This window comes from Cyprinodon variegatus, unplaced genomic scaffold (genome assembly GCF_000732505.1).
Source record: "Cyprinodon variegatus isolate N-32 unplaced genomic scaffold, C_variegatus-1.0 Scaffold261, whole genome shotgun sequence".
In the NCBI taxonomy this organism is placed as follows: Eukaryota; Metazoa; Chordata; class Actinopteri; order Cyprinodontiformes; family Cyprinodontidae; genus Cyprinodon; species Cyprinodon variegatus.
In genome coordinates this window covers 13,617-34,705 of record NW_015150714.1, presented here as the reverse complement: position 1 = coordinate 34,705, position 21,089 = coordinate 13,617, and the positions used below count along the sequence as shown (strand labels likewise).

General features: G+C 42.5%; 1 protein-coding gene across 4 annotated transcripts; it reads left to right on the top strand.

Annotated features, from left to right (window-relative positions):
- The first annotated feature begins 1,633 nt into the window (after window positions 1-1,633).
- On the top strand, window positions 1,634-20,876 carry zbtb7a (zinc finger and BTB domain containing 7A). Of its 4 annotated transcripts, none has more exons than XM_015382668.1 (4): window positions 1,634-1,771; window positions 11,820-12,383; window positions 15,070-15,935; window positions 19,298-20,876. In XM_015382668.1, the coding sequence occupies exons 2-4, from the start codon at window positions 11,898-11,900 to the stop codon at window positions 19,725-19,727; spliced, it is 1,782 nt and encodes a 593-aa protein (XP_015238154.1). In that variant the 5' UTR covers window positions 1,634-1,771; window positions 11,820-11,897; the 3' UTR covers window positions 19,728-20,876. The 4 variants fall into 4 exon arrangements, with proteins under 4 accessions (XP_015238154.1, XP_015238153.1, XP_015238151.1 ...); XM_015382667.1 differs by having other exon boundaries at window positions 1,671-1,771; window positions 11,824-12,383; XM_015382665.1 differs by lacking the exon at window positions 1,634-1,771 and adding an exon at window positions 2,841-2,948.
- Window positions 20,877-21,089: the final 213 nt, after the last annotated feature.

Genomic DNA, 21,089 nt, shown 5'->3' with positions numbered 1-21,089 from the left:
ATTGGTGTCTATGAAGTTAGACACTTCTATTTACCACATTTTTTCCCACAGTAAGTGTTCATGGAAAGTTTTACACAAGAATCAGCACCAGCAAACATTATTACCTTTGCTTGTGTGTGTTAATGTCCAGATGTTATGCAGCCAGGAAAATCCATCTCATGTTTGTACAGATCATGTTAATATTCGAATTATTGAAATTTATTAAACACACTCTTTAGTGATCAATACAAATTAAAAACAAGTCATTTGTAAGCTGAAAATATGAATCCCAGTTATTAGAGTTTAAGTCAAATATTTAATAGAATTAATTTTTTTGTACTTTTTGATCTGACTCTGCCCTGATATTGTTTATTTCGATCTCAGCCTTGTTATATATTCTATATTTGTATTTGTAAATAGATTAGTATTAGGTGATTTATTCAATTTTTAATTTATTAACAGGCTGCATAATACAGTTTAAACATTAAATTATTATTTTAAAGTGAAATAACTTTGAAAATGTCATTATTTGATATGCAATATAAATAATGTTTCTTTAAAATTAGATTATTTAAATCAGTTGATAGATTAAAAATATATATCTATTTTATAAAATCATAAAACCTTACAATAGGAAAAGTTTTTCAATCATACACTTAAAAAATAAAGAAACAATTTACTGTTAGAGACACATTCTAATTGAAAAAAAAATCTTATTTGATGATTTATTAAAGATTAAAAACTTGCTCTAATTTAACCAACCTATCCCTGTAATTACAGGTATGCATAATTGTGCTCAGGTGAGTTGTAAAATTGTATTTATAGCAGATCTAATCAGGAATGCAGGATATTATTAGTCTAATTACATATCTTTCATATGTAATCTGGTTAAACATAATTACTTTAGTAATCTGATTACATAGTACTGATTATATATAATCAGTAACCTCCCAGCAGTGGCTCCGAAGCAACTCAACATTTTTGCTCTCCAACTCACTGCATGGCACAATGGCTGGCTTACACTCACTGAGTGGGTGTGCTGGTGGGCATTTTGGAAGTGGTGCAATGGGAAGAACGTGCACACATGGGAATTCACATCTAACCGCAGCATGCGGGGAAGATCTCAGCTCTGTAATGTCCTCACCTGGTGGAGATTTGCAGGTAATCTGAACAGAGGGTGTGTATTGAGGGGGCTGCTGGCAGCCCCTGCTGTGTGTGTGTGTGTATGTGTGTGCTGGAATGTGCCAGGGCTTGCTTTCAGGGTGGGACATTATGACCTCAGGCGATTGAATGGGTGGGTGCGACTTGCATAGGAGTAGAGAGGAGTCACACTCAGTTTTAACCCCAGAGTCCATAGACAAATGTCAGATTAGAGCAGATGACAGCCCCAATGGAAGAACCCACTGGGCAGGCAGGGGTTAATGATTTGTGTCAAAATCTGGTTCAATTTAGGATTATGACAACTGCCTGCTTTTCAGTACTAAGTGTTTCCCACCTTACTTTCATCTTGGCAGGGGGAGGAGGAGGAGGAGGAGGGGGGAGACAGAGGGTACTGTGTCTTTAAGAGAGAGAGAGTGTGTGTGTGAGTGTGTGTGAGAGAAAGAGAGAGAAAAGGGAGGGACCTCTTTGCCCTCCAGAAACCAGGAAGGGAATTGAGTTGATCTGCTGCTGCTTGGTTAGCGCATACAGGGGCTTTAAGCTGCACCACAGTGAGAGGGAGATAGAGAGCTCTGGAGAGGAGGAGAGGAGAGGGCTGAGATACCCACAACAAGCACCATCACGGCCATCACAGGTGAGCTGAAGGCGACCTGTCATCCCCTCCTCTGCCTGCCCTGGGCCTGTCGAGCTCAGGGGGGTGGGAGCAGGCAGAGGAGAGAGGGAGGACTGAGGGAGGGGAGCCAGAATGGAGAGCAGGGTTGGGGGGGGGGTGACCAGAGAGGTGAGGTGGGTTGCAGCAGCAGCAGCCCCTAGTCAAGGTTCCATTTTTTTTAAATTTCCCTTAGATATGTCCTCTGTAGAGCTGTTTACCTCTGAAGAATCTTGTGATAAAGTTCATAGGACGTGATCAAAACATGAACTTTTCAGGCAGGTGGAAGCACTTAGAGGAGGAAGAGGAGGAGGGAGAGAGGGAGGTGTCAGAGGAGAAGGAGGAAGCAAAAAAATAATGGTACTGAACTAGCTACAAGCAGTGGCAGCAACTTTACAGGACATTACAGGGACAGGCACTCATTGCAGGGTGTGCTGGATGTGCAAAGCATGTCTGGGTGGCATTGGGTTGTTTAGAGGAGGGGTGAGTCAATTTAGGTCAGGAGTTTCAAGTGTGTCTGAACGACCCAAGAGCACTGAGCTGATGAAAGAGCGTGCGGCCGATGTTTCAGTGCTGTCCTGACAGTCTGGGCTGAAATTTGTTTTGTTTTTTCCTCCCACAGTGCTCTGCCCTGTTTGATGGCTGCTCTGTACTTTAATACATTGCAGGCTTCTAGCAACACACTGTAGTGTATAATTCAGCCCTGGGTTGCTTACGTTAGAGCAAGCTTGGAGATAGTGGGGGTGGTGAGGGCAGAGAGGGAAGCTGGGACTCGTAGTCCGCAGCTGGGGCTGTGGGAACCAGGTGACATTGGGTTTCAGCCTCCATATCCCAGAGTGCCTTGCCCTCGGCCATGGAGGAAAGGGAACTGCCGTCAGCCTATCTCTGCGAGGAGGTGTGGTGAGTGAGCCGCTGTGAAGCCAATGAAGTGAGGGGATGCAGGAGCAGAGTTGTGGGCTGAAAATAGAGGGTGGTGGTGGATGGGATGGGGGCGGGTAGGTGTCTGTGTGGGATCAGGCAAGGGCTTGCCTGTATGACTAGGGCCACTCACAAGTTTCCTGCCTGGTAATGCTCTAGCCCTGCCCAGAGACACAGGCAGCAGAGCTGGCCGGCAAAGCAGGGGAAGGCAAAGAGGTCCCGAGAAACATTTTCTGCCTATTTGGTGAGCATTACAAAGACATCCACACACACACTATGTCTTTAGGCTGGGATTTAGATGAGATGGAAGGCAAGCATGGGAGGTAAACACCAATGTGTCTTAACAGACCTCAGAGTTCTTGACCCGCTTGAAGGCAGAGCAGGAGTTGAGGGGTCAGGTGCTACATTGATTATCTGTTAAAGTTGGCTTTCTTAACTTTGGACATTGAATTCTTTATGTGTTGTCTTGATTCTGTTAAGATGTGCTCAGTTAAATAGATCTGTTTCTAATGTTATTTGCATATACTGTACCTCTGCTTCTTGAGGGGTAAGCCAGAGGGAGATACTTGGCTGAGCTGCACCTGATAGCTCCAGGGACACAGGTGTTGAGTAATAGTTTTAGAAACTAAACTAAAGCGGCATCTCGCCTTAATGAGGCGGAGAACAGGTGACATCTTGTGACAGCTGAATCCCCCCCCCTCCTCCTTCCAGCAGAGCAGATTGCTTCGACTGAGTCTGGGCAATATTATTGCAAAACTTAAGCTCTGGGAACTTTGTGTTACCATCCCCAAAGAGCATTAGTGTTCACAGATTGATTTCAGTCGTTCAAACCATGCTCAATCTCATGACATGCCTTCACTCTTTACCGCTCATCTCTCCCATCCTCGCCAGCATCTTGTTTAAAGCAGATTGTAATCTCTTTTGCCGCCATGTAACACTTGCTTTTTTAGCCAGTGGTTTCAAAACTTCACAGCAACCCTCACTGTCTTCCTCGATAACCAGATGCTTTTTTTTTTCCTTTTTCTTTTTTGGCTTTGCATACTTGTCGAACCCGTTCTTACAAATGTGTGGGCATGGAGAGGGTAAGTGAAGAGCACTGTACGCCCATTTTATGAGAACCTTTTTTGCACTGCTGCTGTAAATGAAGTTCAGCACTTTTTCTTGTTCATTTCAGGCTCACAAAATAGACTAGCTACTGTGAATACAGTCCTCTGTATGTGCTTTACCCTATGGATGAAGAGCGCGGTTATTTCTAGTGAATTCCAGCAAGAGGTTAAACTAGGACGCCATATGTGTTTGTATGCGTGAGTGCGTGTGTACGTACGTGCGCGTCTGTGTTACCAACAATAGACTCCAGAGGAATTGCAGGGGACTTCAGTGACTGTGGGCAGGTCCAAGACACCACCCATCAATTTGGCGGTGAGGCTGAATACAGTTTGATATTCCTGTATGTTTGTGCCTGCACCACGATGGCCCAAAACTAGCAGGTTCAGGCAGACCGAGAGGACAGGTTGTGTGATGTCGCCGTGGCAGTTTGAGGCTTTCTTTCAGAATAAAAAGCTGGCAGTATACAGTAGGATACATGTTGCTGTCATATTGTTTGTTTAAAGGTTTATCCATGTGTTAAAATGGCTTTCTACAGTAGATAGTTGTTGTTTTTTTATGAGGAGAATTTTTATGCCGCCTTTTTTTTGACATGAAGGCATTCATAAAGCTTTCAAACGTTACAGTTGGAGTTGTTTCATTTGCCTCTTTCTTATTGAATGCAGCTTCACTTCCCCTCCATGATGTTTGGTTCCCCTGGTCAGCTGCTTAATATACCACAGCTTCCAGCCTGGCTAGACAGACAGACCCCTCTCTGTTGTTTTTCTGTTGTTATGCTGAAGACCAGGGGCAGTAAAGGGGCTTCTTCTGTTCTCTTCTGGGACATTTATTGTGCAGAGTTCAACACAACCTGATCAAATTAAGAGTAAGAGAGTGAAGCCTGGGATGTTTTCAAAAAGGAGCAAAGGCTCTACCTCCATCATAAGAATTTTTAGAGTTGGATGCTTGTTTTTTTCTTTGTGTTCAAATAGAAGGTAGAGATGTTTATGATATTTACCAAAAAAACACCCCCAATTATTGATTTAATGAGAATAAAGCCTGTGGGGAGGCCAAGGGAGGCGGATATGGGACCAGCCTGACACTGTCTGCTCGCTGATGGAGTTACTTGGTTTGCAGTGAAACAAGAGAAAGACAATGTGTGGGTTGCATTAAAGTATGGCGAGACATGGGGAGGTGGGTGGGTCCGAACAGCTTTGCCTCCTCAGCAGTGGAAAGGGGAAGTGGGTGATGTGGTGGATACTATGCAGTTCACAGTCTGAGACAGAGATGGAGCAATGATGAGATGAGAGCAACAGATGAGAGGAAAAGAAGGGGGGGGGGGTCAGACAGTACGGACAGGGAGACAGAGCAAGAGAAGAGCTGGTCATCTGATAACAGAGCGGGTTCTGTTACACGCCTGCCACAGGCTCACAGGAAGTCCTCCTTCCCTGTCGGCTGGGCATGCGTAGAGCTGTGCTTCCATTGCTCACTGCTTGACCACTGAAACTGCTTGACAGGAGCTTTCTTAGCGCCATGTGTTTTGCAACATGAGCAGGTTGTCAAGAAATGCTAAGTTATTATATGAAATTATAAGAGAAAAGGACAAAACTGTAATGCATGTTTGCTTGTGTAATCTTTCATTAAAAAAACATAAAAGGAGCAAATTATGTTTCATTATGTCTGTTTCCACCTGTAATAACCCCAAAGCTGTATGAAAAACACTACATACCCCTTTATTTAAGTTCTCAAGTGGAATTCCTTTAAAGCTTTATGGGCAGGTGGGATTTTACCAGCAGTATAGCATCTTATTTTAGTATTATTCCAGTTTGGTTGGTTATAAAGTTGGAATTAGGGCTGGCCAAGAGAAGGCCCAGTCTAAAGCCGACTTTGGACACCATGGACAACTTCCATTGTGGCTTAGTCGATTGCAGTTTTATAAACCTTTAAATTGTCGTGACGTTTGCACTGAGTCGTTTTGTACACAGAAGCTGATGATTATTTACAAGAGGAATGAAAGTTGGAGGCAGCGCAGAAGCAAACATCTTCCTAAGGAAAGCATTTGCTGAGCATTGAACATCTAAGGTGTTTCCAGTCACGGTTATTGCCTGATAATAAAAGTGCACTGGTGTAAAATTTAAACATATGACAGCAGTTTAACTGGATGCTGTTTCACCCATTTTTATACTGCTTTCCTTTTTATTACATAGTTACTTTTGCTGGAATTGCTTTACATGCTCTATTCGTTACAAACAAAGATTATTGACACACTACCTCCATTTCCTCTCTGCATTTCCGTGGATTGCTGTTTAATTTAAACATGAAAGTAGTTTAAAGGTTCTTAAAATAGCTTTTACTACTATCCGTTGTGGTTTTGGTCCTTATTAGGCATCTTTCCAACTCTATTTAAACTTAATGATGACGCCATTAGTGCTATCTCTTGTAGGTAACCGCTTAATACCCCAAACCAGACCTTTTTTTAGTCCTCTGAACTTAATTTTTATTTGTTTGTCTTATAAAAAGCAAACTTGCAACTTTTAGACGAGTCCCAGGGTGTTTATTTGAGCATGTTTGTTTCTACAAATGAGTTGAAAAGTCATTTTCTGCTTAACAGTATGACACCTGTGCTGTTGCTCAACCAGCCCCTGTCCTCCCCCCCAGCCTGAATGTGGTTACCTTTCCTCTTACTGTAGCAGGTTATTCCAGGTCTAACAGTAATTCATCCTGAGTTTATCATTGACATCTGAGCCAGATTCTTTGGCCCCAATTTGCTCTAAAGTTAAGAGCGAGCCTGCGAGTTTAACTCCCTGTCTCGCCCACCGCCTTCTCACTGGCTCTGTGTTTTGGCAGTGCTTCCTGGTTAGTTTCTAGTGAAAGCTGCCAAGCCTCGACCAGCCCATGCAACTTTAGGTTTTTATCAGACCCTAGCCTATTTCCTGATTTGCTCCTAACGCGGCCAATCAGGTTTCCTTCCACTTTGGCCAACAACGAGTCACTGAGCAGTGGCAGTTACTCAAAATCCAACACACACAAACACACCCCAGGGTAAAACTACTCACACTTCATAGTGGATCCTTCTAGATCCGTGGGAAAAGGTCTCCATATTTTCTCCACACTCATACAAACATAAAAGCCTCTGAAAACCTTGTGTAATTCATGAATAATTTCTACAAAAGAAAAAAAGATCTAATTTAATTGTTGTTTCACGTTTATTTTGTCAAAGATTTTATTAGAGCATCAGTCGGGACAGTTTTTGCCATTTAGATCATGCTCTTTGTTATAAATGTGTAATCAGTTTGTTACTTTGGTATCTTTCATACCATGAGAATATCTGACTGGCCTGTGCCTATTTAGTACTTCTCTGAAATAGACACATTTCACTATATTTTAACTTCTTAAATTAGTATTAGCCATGATGTAGATTCTCTCATTAGATTTAAGGAACTAGAAAGTGAAAAGAGAAAGATAATGGGGGGGGGGATTGGTTGTGAGTTTTTTATAAATGTTTCTAATCTGTTTATTTCGTTATGTGCGAAACATCTGGGTTACACACAGTTAACAGTTTGTTTGCTTGCATCTAAGAATGACTGGTATGTGTCAGGCAAAGATTGAGAGACATCCAGCGCGGATATTTTCGAGAGGTTCCACAGAACGATACATGTCAGCCAAAATAAAAACCATTCCTGGTAACTCCCGCCTCATTTGACAGTCTGCGACAAGCAAATTGGCTCCAACTGTCTCTGTGCAGATGTTGATACATGTCGTGTTCGGTCAACTGATTAAAAAGGGGGGAAAAAAAAAAAACCTGGAAAAACAGAAACGTCTCTTACACAACAGCGTCGGACGGATATTTGGGAGGGGGCGAAGAGATGTTGCGGAAGAGCTGAATGAGATGAGGGTGGTGATGGGATGGGTCGGCCCTCAAGTTGAGGCGGTTGTTTGACTTGCAAAGCAGGCCCGGGCGCTCGTGGCCCGATCACTGAGGAGAGGGCCCTTCCCTGAAAGTGGAACACAGCGTACACGGACAGCTGCGCTGCCGCTTTGTGCTAGATTGCTGGCCTTGTCACCCACAGGCATGAATTAGTGATAAGGAATGTTTCAAGCCATGAGGAGGTGTCAGGATCAGGTTTGTGGCTCCATGTTTCCTCTTTCTCTGTGTTCTGTGCAGGTTTGTTTAGGGACAGGTTGCTCCTGCTTGAAGAGCAGTCCCTTCTCTGGCGCTGAATCAGATTTTATGTGTGTGCGCATGCATGTTCGTGCCTGTGTGAGTTTTATCTCCTCGTCAGCTCAACGTCTTTACCTCGCAAAGCCATGACCCGGGGTCAACTCTGGGCAAATGGGGGGGATACAGTAGCGCGGTTCGCAGCCTTGCAGCAAAGCCTGGTTCAGAGCAGGTGCTGTAGAGCTGCCCTGCTAAAGGAAAGCAGGTCGGCTCGGCTCTGGATGCGGCTCTCAGAGATCTGTTTCCACCTGCAAAGGACACGACGGGGAGCCATATGGATTCCCTTTCTTTTTCTCTTCCTTCCTATCTCATCCCATTCTCTTTGCCTACTGTGTCATATCTCTCTCTCCTCCCTTAACTTATGCAGATGAGGGTTGGGGTAGTAAATTAGCTTATGCCATGGCTGACAGATTGTTTTGAGTAGAGCTCTGTTAGAATCATTGGCCGTTTTCTCAGACCCTATGTGGTCAACTGTCCACAATGATATGATTTAAGAGACACAAAGACAAACTGTGCAGCCACTGTTCTCATGGGACGACAACCTTGATTAAAAACATCCCACTTTACTGTATCAGAGTTAACACTGAAGGTTAAAGCAAAGATGTTGTAAAAAGACAAAAGGTAACATTTATTCCAACACATTTACATTTATGACAAAGTGTAACTTTTATTTATCAAGTTCATTATTATTATAATCATTTCTTTTAAAGTCAGACGGTTTCCCTTTCTGCGTACTGTATGTGTGGAAATAGTGTTATTATGATATTTTGTTGTTATTTCTTGTGAGGATTATCAAAGTGAAATATCTGAAATAGTACCTATTGTTTATTACCATAAACCTATAACTCCGTACACCCAGCAAAAGCAAATATGGGTGTTCCCATACATTTTTTTGGTTCAGATACAAAACTGATATCGCAGCTTTGAGTATTGACTGATACAGATATCAACCCAATACAATATCTGCATTAATTATACACTTTTATTGCTTTTTTTATAATATGGAATGATAGAGAAAGCTTTTTAAAGTTGTATTTATCAAAAAGAGATTAATACTTAATAAAATTAGACATTAGATCAACTGACCCATTTCTTATTCACCATAAACTGAAGCAGACAGAAGTGAAGTGTATCTATGAGTTTTCTGATATTGGGGATCTTAAAGGCAGGAGGATATATTCCGATATTCAGTTCTTGGCTGATATCAGACTGAGTTCCCATATCAGTAGCATTAAAAGCAAATACTATCATGAAAATAAAACCATCACCAAAAAGGCCACTTTACTACAACAGCAGGCAACGTGATAATCAAAATCTTACTACATCATGAACTAGAGTTCCTTTTTAAAAGGACAGGAGAACTGGTCCTGTTCATGATTTTGTTTTTTTTATTGTATTTCTGTAAGATTGAGATAATTCCCCTGTACAAGCTGTGCCATTTCTAGAGCAACACAATAATAACAAACGGATGTCATTTGTTGCCCAACAACAAACTCTACCTGTAGTCATCACTCTAATGTTGGCGTCACTTTAAATGGACTTTAAACTGCAGTAACATTAAGATGTAGCAGTTTAGTGGTTTTAAAGCCAAAAGTTGGTTCATCTGAACACTGGAAACCAACTGATGCCTTAAAGTCGGCTGACATTTTACTGGTAATCACACTTAGCAAAGCTGGGCAAACTGTTCTATCATTATCCTCTGAGCGTACAGCTTTTTATCTAAATGTTATCTTCATTATTACTTTTGGCTCAATTAAGCAAACTTTGACCCAGTTAGGAACTGATGTGAAGGCGACACACCTCCTCAGCCCTTATGGGCTCCTACGCACAGAGGGAAGGATAAATCGAATTATGAAGTGTCTGACTTTACAGGTGTGGACGCAGATAGGTGTTTCCTTACAGAGGATAAAACAAAGCATAACAGGGCAGAGGATGGGGCTGAAGAAAGAGGGCAAACTCTATTAAAAGAGGAGGGGCAGCCAGGTTAGGCAGGTTTGGTGATGAGGTGCAGCATTCGAACATACCAGGAGGATTGATCGCCAGGAATCTTGTCATTTGAAGCTTGTAGAGAACAAACCATTTAACGCAACAACCGCTCAGCCTCGCCCCCCCGCTGGGTCTGCCTGGCAGATGGTGACGAGGGGGGGGAGGAGGGGAGCTGGACAGGGTGGGTGTCGTGTGCGTTTCTGTATGTGTGTGATTTTGGTGTTATTGATGTTACTGTATTCAATCGTGTGACTGAGAAATCGAGGATGGACCGCTCTGCCCAAACCCACCCCCACCCCCCCACTGCCTAAGCTTCAGTCGATTTATTTTAATTCCCACCAAACACACATGCACAGAAAAACACACGTGAGCGAGGGGACAGGCCTTTTCCGAAACTTGGCACGCAGTGCAGGGTGGGGTAACTAGCTCAGACCGGATTGACAACCTCCCTTTTTAATGTTGTTCCTTTCCCACTCGCCGTACGTTCTCTTCCTCCTCCTGTCGACTCTTTCTCTTTTTTTTTTTTTCCACAGGGTCTGCCTTTTGCAGGCTTCTCCACATCCCCTAACCCTCCTCTCTCTTCGTGTTCCTCCACTTTCCTTCCTCACTCTCAACTGTCATAGAGTGCATAGGCTACACAAACCCAGCTCCCAGCATGCACTCTGATCCCCTCTGCTTATCTGTCCTCCACGACCTCTTTCTTGATGTCTTCCGTAGATGTATTCATGTATGCAAGGAAACAGGCACCCAGCCACCTGCACACATGAAATACATAAATATCTTTATGATTCTCCCATTTCCCATATGCACTGCAAGTAACTAATGTTTCACACTTAGTCATCTATCTGTTTTGCCATTAGTAAGAGTAAGAGTAGTCTCTTTTTACCTCTTTCAAAATACATCAGAATCTGTCACGAGGTGCAGAGCTTTGGTGTTACCATATGGCTTGAAGACTCTTGTCTCAAGGCTCTCCAGTCCGGCTGAAAGGAGCGATATGTAAAATATTCACACTGAAGTTCAGTTTCAGGTCAGACGGGGACAGATCTTGATTCAAGCCTACTTCATAAGTTGAATTATTAGGGAGCATGTCATTACGAATGACATGTTAGGATATTTAAGAGTTAGTTAAAAAATTATTAATCATTTAATATTACAAAATGTATTAGGGAAATTCTATATTTTTTCTCTGTTATCATACCTGAATGATGTTTAATGTAAAAAAAAATCTGGTGTCAAACAAATGATTAATTTTGAGGCCATTTTCAGAGTTAAAGAAATTAGATAAGGGTTTGATGCACATAGAGAGATTATCTTTTAATCCTTTACATTTCTGTTGAATCAGACCTATGGCCTCTAACAGATAACTCTCAGGACTTTTTTCATTTTCGATCTAGCTGCCATAGTCCTTAGAGAGAAGAAAAAAGCCACAAACTGCGTGGTTAGTGCATCTCTAATTATGAATAGATTAGTTATTGTTTCCGTATCTTTAACTGCATATTGTGCAGGGTAATAAAAAGCATATAAAGATAATATGAGCAAAATGTCAAAATTTTTTGTATTTACATCCTTGCTTCTTCATCCCTTGTAGATCTTTCTCACAGCTGGTTTATTAAGGTTTTAACCAGGTTGTAATAAATACTGCCTATATTCTTTGATTGGATTAATTTCCCTTGTTCTTGGATTTTATTTAATGTTAAAAATGTTTAGTAATGTGTGGATCTAATTTTGCAGATTTCTGTCCCATTCAAACAATATTCCTCTCACTTTACTATCGAAAAATGAAAAACTGACTGACGAATCTTTTATCTATCTGTTATTTTATTTCAGATAGGCAGACAGACAGACGGCAGGACGGATACACGGGTGGGGGCTGTGCTTGGCGGCTCGGCGGCAGGCTGGTGGAAGATGTCGTCAGGGGCCGGTGGGAGAGGAGGAAGGCGGCTCCGGGGTATAACAAGCACTGGGGGCGGGGGAAGGCGAGGAGGAGCAGGAGAGGCAGAGGAAGGTCCTGTGGGGATCCCTTTCCCTGAACACAGCGCAGACGTCCTGGGCAGCCTGAACAAGCAGAGGCTCAGCGGCCTCCTTTGTGATGTGCTCTTAGTCACCCAGGACCAGGAGTTTCCGGCTCACCGCTCTGTCCTCGCATCCTGCAGCTCTTACTTCCACAAACTCTTCACTTCGGGGATCGCCGCCGACCAACAGAACATCTACAACATCGACTTTGTTCCAGCGGAGGCCCTGGGAGCTTTGCTGGATTTCGCCTACACGGCGACGTTGACTGTCAGTCACAGCAGTATTGCTGACATCCTTGCTGCTGCACGCCTCCTGGAAATCTCTCCTGTCCAGGATGTCTGTACTCACCTGCTGGACACCAAAGTGCTCTCCCCGCCGGTGAGACATCTTTAAAAAAACAAAAAATTGTTGATAAAGGTTGTATACCCACTATCTGCAACTTTAGCTTTAGATGCAAAAACACTACAAAGTTTTACAGCTGAACACAACCATACAACCAGATACTTTAAAGGTATAGAAGACGATCTGTTATTTCCTGGTGGATCATCTAAATAAGTGGTCCTCCTAATTGTCAATTATTCTGGTGATATGTTTATGTAATGCCGTCCAATGTGCTCGCCCATTAGTTATCTTTTTCTGCGCATGCACACTTTCAGGTGTGTGTGTGGTTAGCTACAGTTTCAGACAGTCATTGAAGTTCACCTTTCCCACCGAGGTTTGATTTGAAATGCTTGAGGGTCGTAAGAGAAAAAGTATCTATGAAGTGTATTAGAAGAAAAGAAAGGCCTCAGAAGAGACAGATATATTCCGGAATGCTTTGCGTGGAGAGTTCTCCTCGCAAAGCATTGTGGGATTTGCTTTCACAGAGACCCGCTGCCGCCATAGGCTGTCACTACCCAAGAAGGGCGACTAATAACAAAGATGGCAAGCTCCACACAGTGGAGGAGGAGTTGCATGACCAACGGGGAGCAAACAGTAGTGATCATCTGTCCGAACGGTCAGTTAACTAAGTTCGCTTTTAAGTCCACTATATAGCCCCCGCTCTATATAGTGATTGAGGGATTTAGGGGTTGGGTGGACGTTTGGACACAGTTAGCTTGTATGAGCTATGAGAATTGCAACTTTTAAAAAGAGCGCGCACAAAGAGAAACTGGCTCATGCATGCTTTCACACACGTTTAATAGTCTTTGAACGGGTACAGGATTGTGCATTTGCATTTTTTTTTAAGTGGAGAGGGCGAATCTTTTAAAAAATTTGTGAAAATCCTCCAAAATACCTTTAATGTGTTTATCTGGATTAAATGTGACCAACACACAGTTCTATTTATTTATGAAATAATATACATAAATGGGACTTTTAATGTCTTGGAATAGATGAACAGACCCCACCCGGTTGGATTTAGGTCTTGACTTTTAATGCACCATTTTCCTCCTGCTGGAAGGATTTTTGAGGTTGCGACTTAATAGACATGCACTACTTGCTTTATATATTTCATGTGTACAGTTTTAATGGCCAATCGTTTAAAAACAAGTTTGAAAAAACTTATTGTTTTAGGCGGTTTGAACGGGGAAGCTACTTCCTTTAGACCATCCACATTGAAAATAATGCATACAGTCATCATGGCACCCACCTCAAAAAAACAGTCAGCATAAACAGCCTTACATCATGGCCTGTATCAGTGCCTCTCACTATGCCAAACACACACCCACAGCTTGGAGTTAGTTTAACACTTACTCATGCTGAGCCAACAACATTTGCTGAAGCACAGCGTGCTCCTTCACAGACTACAGACACAGCACCGTACAACATCTTCAACTGCAGCAGGGATGTTCGCCTGTGGAACGGCAAATCATTCATGCTGCAGTCAGCTGTTGGTGGATATGTATGTTTTATTGATTTTTTTGTTTGTGTAAATGTTCAGCCCTTCAGTATAGGTTTTATATAATTCAGATTTCTGTTGTTCAAAATATTTCTTTTTTAGTTTATAGTGCTGTAGGCGGCCATAAATCATGTGACCCGGGAGGAAAGCCGGTGTCCAGCTGAGTAAGAGAGAGAGAGCTGTTTGTGTAAAAGTTGGTTTGACTGCTTTGAAAGAAAGATGGAATTAAATGAATAGATTTTGTATTTGCAATTATCTGTAGAGGTTAGCAGTGTTAAATAGCATTTTCTGTATTCCTCAGAATCTGCTGGTGAGGATTCTCAGTCATCCAGGTCATAGTCATTTGAAAGAAGTTAAAAATCTACTGGACTTTGTTTCCAAGTTTGAAGAGGTTTTGCTTCCCATCAAGGGAGCTTTTTCAATTCAAAATGTCAGAATTAGCGTTAAGTTCGAGGCTTTATTGAGTGGACCAAAACAAAGCCTTGTTTTGGTCCAATTTGCGTCCGGTTCAATTTGCATATGTTCTAAGCCAAAGTGTTTTGAGCCATTCTATAAAGCCTCGAACTTAACGCTAATTCTGACATTTTAGCTCAACATTTCCCAAACAAGAACTTTTTAAAGCACAGAGGGGGTCAGTGATAAAAACAGTCAATGTCGAGGCAACATTTTCAGTTTCTGATGAAGTTAGCTCTGATCAGTTTGTCCTTTTTTATTTTTTCAACAACACGTCTGTTTATGGCAGGGACTAACTGACACTGGATTCCTCTCCACTGATTTTGGAGTAAAAGAACCAGATCCATCAAAGTCCAAAATGACCACTGAACACATGAACGTCTAGCTCTCTGAAACAGAAAGAACAGCCAACATTCCTCAGTTATATGCTTCTGCTCATGGAAGGTGAAATTCGTCTGGTTCCAGTCTCCGCCGTAGGGTTTTTATTTTACCGTTAGCTTTTAACATCGCAGTTTGTCATCCAACTGGCTCCGCTGTTCTATTGTTTCATAAAAATATGACCTTTTCTAGAGGTTTGCACTTCGTTTTATGTTTATAGTTTTTTTATGATTGTATTCTTTTTTGAATGCTTCAAATGCGTTATTCTTTTCTTCTTAGCTGGTGGTTTGCACTCACTTTCATTAATGCAAATCTTCCCTTCCCAGACTCACTTTTCCTTTCTTATCCCAACAGGCGGGCAGTGAGCGAAGAGACGAAGACGAAGAGGGGAAATGCAGAGGAGTCAAGGAGCAGGGGAACCGAAACCGAGCCCGGGAGTACCTGGAGTACTTCCAGAGAGGGGCGCACTGGAGCAGCAGCTGCAGCACGCCAGAGCTCAGGGAACTGCCCACACACCTGCACTTTAATCATGGTAACGGTAGCACCCCCAGCAATGGGACTCCTGCTGGCCCCGGAGAGTACTACTCCCCCCTGGCCCTGGCCTTGTCACAGCCCCATGCACAAGAGCCAGAGGAAGAGGATGAGGATGAAGAGGAAGATGAAGAGGCAGTTAAGGGCAATGGAGTCAACCTGGGGTCCTCATACTACCCTTCATCTCAGAACGGCCACTTCTACCTCCCCTCCGAGTCTCGGCAGGAGACAGAAGTGGAGGACGGCTGTAGGGAGGTGAGGGAGGGAGGTTCTGCCAGCGCCCTGCTACAACAAATGATGGACTCCATTGAGAGGCAGAAGAGGCGTGCAGCAGCCGGGGAGGAGCAGGGAGACGGGGACGACCCCGACATGGAATTTTACTTGAATTATTTTAGCAGCACGCAGCACGAAGACGCAGCTTCCGCTTCGCTTATGCACAGTGTGCCGTCGCTGTGGATGTCACGAGGCAACGCAGGCCAGCACACGGCGGTGGGAGAGAGGGTGGGCGAGGAGAGAGGAAACGGAACCGGAGGAGGTGGAGGGGAAAGAAAGATGCGCTCTAAGGCCTTTCAGAAGTGCCCCATATGCTCGAAGGTCATTCAAGGTGCAGGCAAGCTACCGCGCCATATCAGAACACACACAGGAGAGAAACCCTATGAATGCGCCATCTGCAAAGTGCGCTTTACCAGGTAAGCCCATTTAATGAAGGGACTACCTCATGTCACATGTGCTAATAGTCTTGGACAAACGACCTAGTGGAGGGAGATACCACAGGGCCAAGAGCTGGAGAATTAGCGCTAACCACCTTAACTTTGCATTAGGCAGTGCAGTTTGTGTCCACGTTTACCCTGATCATGGATTGACAAGGTACTAAACAGATTTCCTACTAATGTAACATCACAGGGCTGTGAGGGAGGGGGCCGGAGTGTTATAAAGGTCAGTTTTATGCTGGCAGCCCTCATGACAAAGTCCTGGAATTTTAACTTCGGGGTCCTATAAAAGAAGGCTGTGCCATGAATGTGTTATCTTGTGAAAGGTGGCCATAAAAGAATGTATTCTGATACACAGGGGGACTGCAGGCCCTGGATGGCGTTCTGATACAGTGATGTGAACTTTTGATCTGCTGTTATGCTGCTTATTGCCCACAGCAGAGTATTTACACAACCCCCTCCTCTGTCACTCCTTCGCTTCTCAAATAAAATCTGCTGCGTGTCCCTTTGGAAACAGATAGACGTGGCTTATCTGCATCTATGCGTCAGGTTTTCCCTTTTTGGGAAGGCTTGCTCTTTCCTACAAATAATTACTTAAATCAATTAATAAGTTGGTTTGTTTTAAAAATAGATGCTACCATCTGAACATATCAAAAACCCCTTTTAGCAAGAGGAAAACTGTTCTTAATTTACTCTCCAGCTAAATTTAACCAACTGGGGAAGGAGGGGGCATTGTGATCTTAATCCTGTTTGATCAGGGTTAAGGGTTTGCCTTGCACAGTATTAAATCACTGCTATCCTTTAAATAATTCAACTCTGTCAGTGGGCCATTTTGTCCAAATGTTGCAGCCTCATTAAGAGCGTTTCCTCTTCATCTTTGTTTGTTAATGTTTTTATGTCTGGGTCACAGATCTGCAAAGGTTACTGTGGCTTTAATCAGCTGCCTGTATCACAGCTAATATAATAACTTATAAGACATTTGCCCTGTTTGAGTGTGTGTGTTTGTGAGTAGGCGGGTTCAGTTGGAGTTGTCCTAACAGCAGCACTTATTTGTCCTGGAGTGTAGGAAGGTTAGACGATTTAAGAGCTTGAAAGCTAGAGGGAGGTAGTAAAGGCTAAAGGGGGGACCGAAGGACAAGAGTCAGAGGAAGGCCAAGGCAGCCTGATAAGTTCAGTGAGCAGTGTTTCGCTGCAATGATATGTCCCAAAATGTTATTCAACTGGATATTAAAACAGTATTTAGCGCTTAGCATGTTTAGCTTTATTTAATGTAAAAATGTTTCCCCTAAAGAAGAAAACTAATCTGAGTTTTCTGAAAGGCCAAGATTTGCGATCCTGGATGGTTGCTGACAGACGGGTCCAGAAGGATAAAAGAGAGAAACCTTGATTGAATTCCATTCAGCCTCACTGTTTAGGGGAATGCAGACGTGTCTGGTCTAGAGCTGCCCTTTAATATACCACCAGTGTTTGGTGAGAGCAATATTGTAATCAAAAGGACTGTTTGGAAGGTAGGATTTAGTATAAAGTACAATACTTGCATATCCCGCATGACAGCAATGTGTTCTGTCTGTTGGATAGTCTTTCCGGGCTTTTGATGCCTGGACTAGTATATATTTGTGGATAAGATGCTGAAGATCAAAGAGTGATGTGAGAGTTGTCAGTACAACCTGGTATCACTTGTATCTGGTCGGTTCACAAATGAGAAAAACTGCAGATTTTCCTGTTTCCCACTAAATGGTTGCTCTTCCAGGCCAATCAAGTTGGTTTTACTAAAATAAAAAATCCACTCTGTTCATGGATTGGTTTTACGTTTAGAATCTATGTGGTGTTAGGAAACTCTAAAAAATGGCTACTCTTAGGCCCTGATCTTTGGAAGGTTTGGCCTCTTATGTCAGAGGAAATGTGTTTGTAGATGCAGTGCAGCTCTTCAAAGACAGTGCAGAGTGATTTGCGTTTTCAATGCAGCAGAGAGCATTTTTTCTGCGTCATATTCTAATGACCAAACTGCAAAAATTCACGGGTGGAGGATACGCAAATGTAAACATTTACAACCTGCAAAGCATTTTTCCAAATCAGAAACTGAACTGCGGCCGCAGTTTTGTGTCTTTTTAGTGCTTCTGAAATTCAGTCACAAACTGACATGTAAAGATATCTGCAGTCATTCTGGCCCCTGAGGAGGAATCGCTACAAATCGCATGTAAATATATTTGGACCATCAAAAGTAACAAGAAAAAACATATATGTAGGTTGGAAAAGATTAATGCTGCAGGATGGCAGACAATCTATGTAGAATTAACACCAAAATGTAAACAATGACTGAATCTAAATATTGTGGCATGTTTATAAAAATAGAAAATCACAGCAGCCTGCAAAGAGACATGGTGGGGGCTGAGGGGATGACAGTGTGCATCTTTTCACTACAGGGATTGTCTTCACCCTTAATTAAATAAAACATAACCGTACACGAAGCTGTACAAGTTTTTTTTTTCTACTTTTATTCATAGCACTTTTAATAGGCTCTAAGATGCACAATAACTATTATTTAGTTTCTCCATCTCTATGGCTTTGAATCTCAACTTTCTTCTATGGACACTTTCAAACTGCAATCTGCTCATTTTAATGGACAGAATCAAATCAGTTTTAGATCACCCACAACACGCCCACTTATTGCATGTACTCTTATGTGCAGTCGCCTCCTATTCTAAATCTTTGAGTTTTTTTACTTCCTTTTTGATTTTTCAGTTTAAGAGCTGCAAAAAAATCTTCTAATTCAGGTCAACATTTGGAGCACATCTATGCTGAATAAATCTGTTGTTTTTTTATGTTTTACTTTACCCATAATATTATTGTACAAGTCCTCATTTAAAATATAAATTAGGCCTCATCAATAGGATAACCTAAACTTCTTTCTTCTTGATTAATTTGAAGACAGGATTATGGTTTTGTTTTGTTTAGTGCTCCAACATTGTAGAGATCTCTTGAGACTATGTATCCAGAGGACCTGTGTTAATGTGCAATCAAGCTCTGGTGTGCGGTCACACAGATAAAGATGTAAAGTTTATGACTTCTCCTCAGCTGGACTTGCAACCCTCACAGACCTGGAGGAGAGCCAATATGTGACAATTAAAAGAAAATGAAATCATTCAAAGCCTATTAAGATGATCCTTGCAAGCGTGAAATTTAGTAATAAATTTGGTGATAATTATTTACTAATGCATAAACCAAATAGTGAAGCTGGCGGTTTGAACGCGCCGCACTCAGACAAAAGTGAGCTGTTTGCTTTGAATGTTAGACATTTTCTTTGTGTATTCTTAAGCCTTGTTTGTCTTTCCTCCTCTCAGGCAGGACAAGCTCAAGGTTCATATGCGAAAGCATACAGGAGAGAAGCCTTACCTGTGTACACAATGTGGAGCCGCCTTCGCTCACAACTATGACCTGAAGAACCACATGCGTGTCCACACTGGCCTCCGCCCCTATCAGTGCTCAAGCTGCTTTAAGACATTTGTGCGTTCAGATCACCTGCACCGCCACCTTAAGAAGGACGGTTGCAATGGCATCCCCTCCCGCCGGGGCAGAAAACCACGGGTGAGAGAACCGGGGCTCCTGGAAGCCCCCCAGAGCCTTCTGAGCCCCAGCCCCGAAACTGGGCCCGGACCTCGCACTATCAGGGGACGGCGGCGCTCCGACGCATCCGCAGAGATGGAGGCTGCTGCTGAGGAGCACAAACACAGTCCTCAGCTGCAGGAGCTGGGGGGAGAGACAGGACCCTGAGCCTGCAGGGGACCACCAGAACGCTGCTGGACGCCACAGTTGCTCTGCACGGCCTGTGAGACAGGCCGTTGGACAGAGAAGACAAAAAAATAAACATGCAAAGGCAATTTAAAAAGACAAAACAACTAACTATTCCTCTATAAACCAAATCAGGGTGTCACAGATCTCTAATCTTTATATTTCTCTCTCCTTTTACTTTAGGAATTGGAATAGACTTGCAAGCACTTCATTTGTTTTATTTGTTAAAGAGGAAAGAACGCTTCAAATCATCCACCCGTGACGTCCACTTTCTGGGCTTTATCTCTTTATATTAGACTCTTTCTTTTCTTTTTTTACATCAGCATATGCAGTTAGGCAAGTGTATGATAGATACAAAGAAACACCAAACAACTATGCAGTTGATTTAAATTTTTATTGGTTTTGTCCTCACAGCCTTCAAGCTCTGAGAGAGGTGACTGTCACGCACCTTCTGGCTGCTGTACCAGTGAAGCCAGGACAAATCCTCCCAGCAGCAACTCTATTTTTTTTTCTATTCTTTCGCAGCTTTGAGATGTACAGTTACCATAGAAACAACATTTCCACAATATGGTATATGCAAGGAAAACTCACCAATGTTTTGATGCAAGACCGTTTTTATTCCGTCTTAATTGTTCCAGAAAGAATCAGGCGAGGGGTTGATTGAAGTGTTACTTACTCTAAAAAAAATGTTGTTGTTTTTTTTTGTTATTGTTTTTTTGTAATCGGTGGTTTGTCTTATTGAAAAACGAGTTTGGCTTGAGTTGAATCCACTTTAGCGGGAGCTCATCGTTCGCAGGAAGAGTATGGCGAGGGGTGGAGGGTTTGTGTTTTGAAGCACTACCGTTCTTAATGTATCTGTCGGCTTAACTACATGGCCTCCTGTCCCTCACAGCCCTGCAATGTCAGAGTTTGTTTGACCTGTTGATTTTGTCTTAATTCTTTATCTTTTTTTTTTTTTTTTTTTTGTTCCTTTGGGTACTCGACACTTTATAATTGTATACGTGTGTATATAGCAGATGCTGATATGGCATTGGCCCTTCTCTCACTGAGGTGTACTCACTAATTTTTCCTTTTTGGCTTGATGTTAGTTTTCTCAGACACAGTTGAAGTTTTGGGGTGAAAGAAACAAAGCTGTGTGAATGTTCAATTTCAAAAACAAACAAGCAAAAAAAAAAAAAGAAAAGAAAAGAATATATAAAAAGTCAGCTAATTGTCAGAAACTTAAAACTTGACATGTACAGTTCCCGCCCAGTGGATAAGAACGTTTAATGAATGAATGTGCTTAACTTTCTACATTTTTGGGTTTTTTTTTTTTTTTTGGGAGTCTGACCTTGTGTGACAAGG

Coding starts and splice junctions, on each gene's coding strand:
- zbtb7a (XM_015382664.1), top strand. CDS start 7,878: ATGTTTCAAGCCATGAGGAGGTGTCAGGATCAG. Junction 7,911..11,819: donor TGAGGAGGTGTCAGGATCAG/GTTTGTGGCTCC, acceptor ATTTTATTTCAG/ATAGGCAGACAGACAGACGG. Junction 15,936..19,297: donor TGCAAAGTGCGCTTTACCAG/GTAAGCCCATTT, acceptor TCCTCCTCTCAG/GCAGGACAAGCTCAAGGTTC.